The sequence below is a fragment of the Alligator sinensis genome, unplaced genomic scaffold (assembly GCF_000455745.1).
Source record: "Alligator sinensis unplaced genomic scaffold, ASM45574v1 scaffold262_1, whole genome shotgun sequence".
Taxonomy (NCBI): domain Eukaryota; kingdom Metazoa; phylum Chordata; order Crocodylia; family Alligatoridae; genus Alligator; species Alligator sinensis.
Window position 1 is genome coordinate 3,402,085 of NW_005841904.1, and position 8,537 is coordinate 3,410,621.

At 41.6% G+C, this 8,537-nt stretch overlaps 1 protein-coding gene across 8 annotated transcripts in view; it reads left to right on the forward strand.

Moving 5' to 3' along the window:
• The window catches only part of PAK6 (p21 (RAC1) activated kinase 6), a 58,772-nt gene that overhangs the window by 35,160 nt on the left and 15,075 nt on the right, over nucleotides 1-8,537 (forward strand). For all 8 annotated transcript variants that reach the window (XM_006018520.3, XM_006018521.3, XM_006018514.3 and 5 more), the window contains 3 exons: nucleotides 1-506; nucleotides 3,707-4,198; nucleotides 5,166-5,299. The exon at nucleotides 1-506 is cut by the window's left edge and continues 136 nt beyond it. In XM_006018520.3, coding sequence (XP_006018582.1) covers nucleotides 1-506; nucleotides 3,707-4,198; nucleotides 5,166-5,299 — 1,132 coding nt within the window. The remainder of the gene's footprint in view (nucleotides 507-3,706; nucleotides 4,199-5,165; nucleotides 5,300-8,537) is intronic.

Here is an 8,537-nt window from a genome sequence, read left to right on the forward strand (position 1 = left end):
GGAGAGCCCAGTCACTTGGACTGCTGGGAGAGGACAGGGCCCCTGACATGTACCTTCAGAGCCCTGACGCAGACCGCACAGACAACTATGGAGACTACCTCAATTGTAATGGTGGGACCAAGGCGACCCGAAGGCAGACTATGTGGCCAGATTATAAACCCCGGGTGGATGGGGAGTCTCATTCCAATGGTATGGTAATGAAAGCACAGTCCCTTGGGCCTTCAGAATTCCAAGGTGCCGGCAGTCGCTGCATCCAGCTTGCGTTAGGTTCCCAGCACCAGCAGTACACCCCTATTCTGACTGGGAAGAGCGACAAGGCTGGAAAAAGAAGCTCAGAGGACTGTTGGCCTCAGCCCTGCTTGGTGGGACAGTCAAATCCCAGGCCTTCTGGGGAGGGCAGCCCAGGCTCTAAATCACAGGAAAACAGCTTGAAGCGAAGGTTCTTACGAAGCATGTTCCCATCAGCAAGTGGCGCAAACAAGTCGGGTCCCAGCCTGCAGATAAAGGTATGTTTAGTTAGTGTATTAAATGTAAACACTATGGTGACTTTTCCATTCTCTGGGTTACTTCCACATTCAAGCAATTTTTTGGACAAACAATAGACATCAAGCTATTAGTGTAAAAATGTAATGTCAGAATCAGTCAGCGGAACATTAATCCAGATCCAAAGTAAAAGGAGAGTTTAGGCTGCATGAAAAACAGATGACCATATTTCTCTCAGAATAGTTTGTGATATATAGCTGAAAAGGACAGCCAGGCTTCTGCAAGAGGTTTTTTTTTCTTGTACAGCCATATCATTTAGGGATTTTATTTTTAATTACTACAGTATATTAGTAAAAGCCCTAGTTATACCAGCATAGAAGTGCTTCAGTTTGCACGGCTTATTTGTTCAGTAAACCAGTATAATTTATACTGGTAGTGGTTTTTTGTTAGTACATGCTACATCTACATTTGGAGGGCTATCTAGAGTAAGCTATGCTTAGAGAGACAAACTTTTTCCTGTTTGTAGACTATACTGACACATGGAAAGAAACAGCATAAATAGATTCCAGCAAGAATCTGTTTAAGCATCAATGTCTGTGGAGATGGTACAATTCATAGCTATTCGTCTCCTAGGAAGACTCTTTTTTTATTATTATTATTTGAATTAATAGAATTAAGAAAAAGAAAGAGAGAAAAAGAAACAATTGAGGGAAAGTTGAGGCACTGCCAATGAATATAGAGACTGTAGGTAACAACTTTCAGTTCATCTCAAATTGTCCAAGTGTTGTTACCATCTAACAGCTGTTTGATGCCTTCTTTAAAATGGTTTGGTGCCACCAGGCCAGTTCCTAATGACTGCTCAACACTTAGTTTTCAAGTACAACTTTCTGACTCTTTAGAGCTCTGTCTTTCTGTGATTCTGACCCTTGGGGAGTGGTATAGGAAAAAACACATTCTCATATGATGCAAATAAACCTAATTTCATTGATCTCAATTATGCTATGCCTGTTTTTCACTGGCTGAAGATCTGAACTTAAATCTCTGTAAGAAATGACCACCTCTGTCCTATCCTGTGATAGGGAAAAGGGCATGATATCCCTTGCGCTCTCTTCTCATACAAAGTGTAAATGTTATCAGTAACGTAGTATGGGTGTGTTCATACATGCACGCTGGTTGTCTGAGGAAAGGAAAGGAACAAGTATGATGTGTTCCCACAGGGAAATGTGTAACCAGGGACAGATTGATGAGAGAATACAGTTGGATAAAAATGGAAATAGGCATGCTTTGAGAGGCAGTGCAGGGACACTGTAAGATGGAGTGTTGTGGGCCTGTGATCTGATGGGTGAAGTGACCTGGGAACTTCCATAGCTATCTAACTGGGAATGGGGGAGCTTGTTACCAGCCAACAGCTGTTTGATGCCTTCTCTCATATTGTTGACATATTGTTGAAGCAGGAATCTGTAGGTATGCTTGGTTAAACAGAAAGATGTGTATAAGCCTGTGTGTATCCGATGGCCTTTTGTGTGCTATGGGTTATATAAAAACTGTTTTTCTAAGACAAAACAAGAGTTCAGAAATAAATACCTTCCTGTCAGGAGCATGCCTGTGCTGGAACTCAGGGGTGGAGATTAGTAAAGAAGTAGGAAGTCATTTTCAACAAGCCATTTCTTGTGTGTTTGTGCACTCATACACAGGCCAGTGTCTACATGACCATGCTTGCACACACATGTATGACTGGATGTGAGTCAGTATATGAACAAACAAGTTGTGCCTCTTTAAGTTTTGACTGTTGATAGAAATCTGTGATAAATATCCAGATTTTTATAATTAAGGTCTAGTTTAGTCTATTTTTGAATGTTTAAGAACATTTAAAGGTGAAAAATTATCTCTAGTGGTAACTTTCTACAGCTTTATCCCTATATAGTACCATGATTGGCTTTTGACTGCCTATATAGTGATGGACAAAGGTGTGTAGGTACTGAACATTTTTTTCCCTATGGTATAAATGACTGACTTCAAAGTTGGTACTTTGGATTAGTTGCATATTCAATAGATCACCCCATTTTATGTTTTTGAATGTCGACATCACTGGGACTAGTGACAATCCGTAGAAATCTTAAAACCTAAGTAATTTATTCTTTTTAGAAATCTATATTCTGTGTTAGCATGGGAGTATGCATATTTTGAAATCATATCTCTGCAGTTTGTCATTTTATTAGAGCTCATAGCCTGAGCAGGGTAGGACCAATTTAGTACTTGAGTGGGAAGTCTCCAGAGAGAGCCCTGAATGCTGCAGGAGGGAGTCATGGTAATTCGGATTCCTACTGAGCTGGTAATTTCAGATTCCTACAGTGAAATGGAATTGGGTGGCTTTGTGCTGCAGGTGTCACCTCACCACTTAGGGCTATTAAAAGTCCCATGGCACTTTTCCCAATACAAAGAATGTTAACTTTGATGTTGTGGCCAAATTTCAATTTTGTAAATTACATTCCACCTAATTAAAACTCTTCCTGTAGCTTCACTGGCTATTTCATAGAACACTTTTTGTCCATCAGTCTCCAAGTGATTTATGAATCCTTATTATCCATTTCACAACTGGAAAAACTGAGGCAGAGGGAGCCATGATTTTCAGAAGGGCCTGGTGATTTTGGGTGCCTCAGTATTTTTATTGCAAACTTGAAGCACTCTATAGCAGAGGTTCCTAACTACAGGGCCATGGCCTGGTACCGGGCTGCGAAGGGTTGACTGCTGGGTTGTGGCATGAGCCCCAATCTGTCTGCCTAGGTGACCAGCTTCACCACCAGCAGTCATGTGTGGGGTTAAAGCTGAGGGTGGGCAGCCCCAAGAGGGAGGCAGCTGGCTCCGTGTGCCCTGTCCCACTCCTGTGCCAGTCAACAGGATAAAAAAAAGTTGGGAACCACTGTTCTATAGCAGCCTGCTTTCTACAGAATATGCTGAGCCCCCATTTTTGATAATCAGGCCCATTTTAGCTGACTGAAGTTGATAACTCAAAAATTGTGGCACCCAAATCACTAGGCACTTTTGTAAATCTTAGTCCATTCAACTTGCCTTAGAATTACATAGCAGGCCACTGGCAAGACTGAAAACAGAACCCAGCTCTCCTGACTCCTAACACATTGCAAATTTTATGGGAATAACATACATCCAGCCTTCTCTTTACTTGTTATCTAATCAGCACTCTTTTTTTCCATTCTTCTCAAAGCCTACTGCTTTCTTCAGGCCTCAGCAATGGGGCTCACCACGCAGCCCTGCATCCAAAGCCCAGTCTCTTCCCTCTGATCATCCAGCACAAAATTTTACTAGGATGATTTCAGAAGCCAGTACCCCTCAGAAGTCCCCAACCACTGAGAAAACAGTTACTCTACAACAGGGCAGACCATCCCCAGCAGGGTCCCCCCGAAATAGACAGACTCAAACTAGTGCCAGCAACCTTCACCTACCCCTGGAATCTTCTGCTAAGGGACAGCTGGCCAATGAGGACCCTGTGGTTGTAACTCATGAGCAGTTCAAGGCTGCTCTTAGGATGGTGGTGGACCAGGGTGATCCACGGACCCTACTGGAGAACTATGTGAAGATTGGCGAAGGATCCACAGGCATTGTCTGCATTGCTCGCGAGAAGCACTCTGGGAGACAAGTGGCAGTGAAGATGATGGACCTAAGAAAGCAACAGCGACGGGAACTACTTTTTAATGAGGTGAGGATGAGAGTAGGAAAATGGATGATGATGATGTCTATAATAAAGCAGTAAGTTCTCTGTAGATTCTGATGTCTATAATAAAGCAGTAAGTTCTCTGTTTTTAATGGGAGGGAGGTAGTATTAAGATGAGGATAAAATCAGAGAAAGTTAGGGTTGGAAGGGACCTCAGGAGATCATCTAGTCCAAACTCTGCTCAAAGCAGGACTATTCCCAACTAAATCATCCCAGCCAAAGCTTTGTCTTAACTCGGTTTTGAAAACCTCCAAGGATGAAGCTCCCACCACCTCTCCGGGTAACCTGTTCCAGTGTTTTACTACCCAACTACTGAGAAAATTCTTCCTAATGTCTAACCTAAACTTCCCTTGCTGCAACTTGAGACCATTGCTCCTTGTTCTGTCATCTAAGAACAGTGTAGCTCAGGGGCAGGCAATTATTTTGGCTGGAGTGACGCTTAAGTTTTGGCAAGCTGTCGGGGGCCACAAGGGTGGCCCCGCCCCTTGACAAGCCCCCTGCCCCCTGGTTGCCACCTTGGGACCAGGAGTCTCGCCCTTAACCTCTGACCTTTGTACTGGATGGTTAAAAGGAGAAGAGAGGGGCATTTTTCTTTTACTGAAGTTAGCTTATTAATAAGAACAAGAGTAGCATAGAAGTATTCTGGTGCATCTGTACCATGTAGACCGTGCCTGGCTGTTGAGGGAGGTTGATTAATGGCTAAAGAGTATCTCTACACAGCACAATGAGGATCTGTTTAAACGTAACCCAAACAAGCTCAGAATGAGTTAGTTTAAGTGCTAGAGACAGTATAACCACATAAGTGTTGTGTCTGGGTTGAGAAGCTGGGTGCACTAGCCTGAGCAGAGGCACATGCTAATGTGGACATCGTGCTTCCGGTACCCAATAGTGCTGTGCACACATGCTAGTCATTTCCCATGTGTAATGAATCATGTTCCCTGTGCTTTTGCAGGTGGTTATAATGAGAGACTATCAACATGTCAATGTGGTAGAGATGTATAAAAGCTACCTGGTAGGAGAGGAACTCTGGGTGCTGATGGAGTTTCTGCAGGGTGGAGCCCTCACAGATATTGTCTCGCAAATCAGGTATGAAGTAAAACACAAGAAAACTGGCTTTGGGAACCTAGGTTTCTACCTGATGGGCAACAGAATGATTGTAGAAATCCCTTTGGAGAATACTGTTCCCTCCAGAGACTATGTAATGATCATAATTATAATGCCCTGTAATTATCAAATTTTATAATTGGAGTAACCTAGCCTTTTGATATAAGTGACGATTCCTTTAACCTCTGAAGAGGGGAGGGCCATATGGAACACCAACTTCATGAAAGTCCAAAAGTGCCTCTATTGGTGACTCTCTGTTTGAGGTACTGGACTTAAAAAGTGTCTGTTCTTAAACCAGATTTGTGCATTTCAGGAAGCTCTTCAGCTAGCAACTGGAGAACCCCTGGAAGTAGTTTTAAGTGGTAAAACAGAGTAAGGTGAGATCAGTGGGTATATTCTACCTAATTTCTCCAAAGGCCTTTACAATTCTGATATTGCCTCAGATCACATCAACTAAAGACTTCAGTAAATGAATTATTTTCTGATGCTGAGCTCTTGTCTTCATTTGCTTTCATACTTATACCACTTTATAAAAGATATAATATTCTATGTGAGAAATTGTTTTTCAAGTGACTGTTACATATATTCCCACTCTTAAATGCTCTGGCTATGCAGTTCTGATTAGTACTTTCTGAAGCATTTTCATATCTCTTCTTACTGTCCCTGAACATACTTATGGTAAAGCTATAAAATCATGAACAATGCTCTGCCCATGGTATCTGAGAGACCAGGAATCTTTTTGGGCTGATCTAACTCAGTTTCAACCTCTTTCAGGACAGTATCTTAATTAGATTTCTTAGTTAGGGTTAGGGTTACCTTGTTTATTTCCTTTATAGAAGGGTTCTTTTTTTTTTTTTTTTAATTGGTCCCCATACCTGAGCAGGTTTACTGATCCTATGACTAATCTAGAGAGGAAGTAACTAGGATTTAGGGTGTGTCCCTTGTCTTGCTGCATTCTGTACTTTGCTTCTTACTTGCAGTATTTGGCTTGCTCAAGGAAAGATTACTGTCTCATTCCTGGATGAACTGCATGTCCTTCACTTTATCCTTTTACCCAACATGGATTTAAAAATAAAGATTCTGCAGAAGATTCTGTCCTCTTATAGTGTGGAAGCACAACCATTGAGCACTGTGGAACCCCACAGATGTCAGTCTCTGTTAGCAGACCTCAACCCTTATAGGAATGCATCTCTGGATTTAATATCTCCACTTCTAGGTACGAATATGTCATGAGATACAAATCCAAGCTCCCCTTGGATCCCTCATGGTTAATTCTGAAATCACCCTGAAAGCTTAAGGCCACAGCCCAGGACGAGTCTATTTAGAACAGGGGCGGGCAATTATTTCAGGTGGAGGACCGCATGACAGGCAGCCAGGGGCAGATAAATATTAATTTTTAATTAGCCAGGGGCCCCGCAGGCTGGATATAATGGCCTGGCGGGCCACATCCAGGCCACATTTTGCCCATCTCTGATTTAGAAGGATGTTGCTATCCTAATGTAATGGTGTGTTGGTTCTGGATGCTGTTTCTGACTCTTCAGTTCTGCCAGCATCTCCTATGTTGGTATATGCCCAGGGACATCTCTCAGGTTGCAGTTAGAATGAGATCCAGTGGTCACACATCTCTGCATTTCCTGGACTGCTTGGTAAGGGGAATAAATGAAACACTTTGGGGCCTGCTCCTGCTTTCCTGCCGAGAAAAAGAAAAACACTTTTGAAGCAGATTCAGGTATACCCAGATCCATCACTCCCCCTCCACTATAATACTGGGAATCTTCTCCTTTTCAGCTTAAGAATATCAAGACCATTCATTTCCCCTTTATTTAATTGCCTTGGTACTGAAATTGGGTTTGCAGTCCGAGTCAGATCATGAATGACAAATTAATTTACTATCTTAGTTCCAGTCACCTGAAAGCAAAAGGGTATCCAGTTATATTTCAGATGGTTCAAATAGATTGTACCCTTGTGTCACTAGGTATTATGATAAGGGTATTTGATTCAGAATATTGGCAGAATTGTCATTTAGTCCAGATGTCCTCACATGGTTCCAACCCTATCTAGGGATCAGGGAAAGCCTCATACATTGGTTCATTACTTCTGTATCGGTCTGCATCACTAGGATATATAGAACATATATAGAGAATAGAGTATATAGTCCTAAACATATTCTCAGAGGAGGACACAGATCTGGAGATTGTCTCTTGAGAGATCAGTATTTTTCCAATCAGAAAATGGCATTTAGTTTCACAAACTGGTGGTCAAAATAGTTCAACTTTAAAGATCCCATCTGTCTCAGTAGAAGAGATGTCTTATCTGCTGTTCAGTATACTAGAGAATCCTCCTAGCAACAAAATCTCACTTCCTCTGTGAGAACGGTTATTACATTAGATTTGTTGGGCAGGAGGACTTCCTGTTTAGTCTTGCTGAACATTAGAGTTTCTAATTACCAGCATATAATGTTTAGGTATCAGTACCATTTCCGGGAGAAAATGCTCTCATTTGCTAAAGACCTGCTTGAAGAATACAAAAGAGTGATTATACCAGGATGATTAGTAGATAAAGACAGAAGCCTCACTTAATTCACCCAGTGCTGCAGCAAGAGCAGTATTTTCAGCCATAGCACTGTAATGACATGGCTTTAAGTCCTCTGGTCTTCAATTTGAAAACAAAGAATACAAGAAAGACGTTACGTTTGAAGCTGATTAGGCTATTCAGTGCTGGGATGAATAAAGTCCTAGAGAAGATAAAGTACACTAGATCAATAGCTAGTTCAATAAGTGGTTTATCAACCTTCAGAGAGAAAACTTGGAACTGTTGTCTTAGATATTGTAGGCAGCAGTGCAGTTCTACATGCTGTGAAGAAGAAGGACAGCAGTTTCCAACCTATTTTTATATCTGAGAAAGTTCAACTCATTCATTAGAAAATTCCACATATTGACTCTAGAATCTATAATTACTTCTCTATCTATTCAAAATTGATTTGGGGTTCCTGATTTCCAGTATTTATATTTCCACAACTTTGTCAGGCCTTAATGATGAAAATAGTGATCTTCCCTGGATGGAAAGCAAAAGTACTTGTAAAGAGTCTTTCCTTTTGCTATTTTCACTGTTCCTTGTTATTTATAAAGTATCTATATATGGTATTGGATCGTTTAAGGCACTAGGGCATACCTGTATGCACTAATTTACACAACTGGCTCAAAAAAGTGTCATCGGAAGA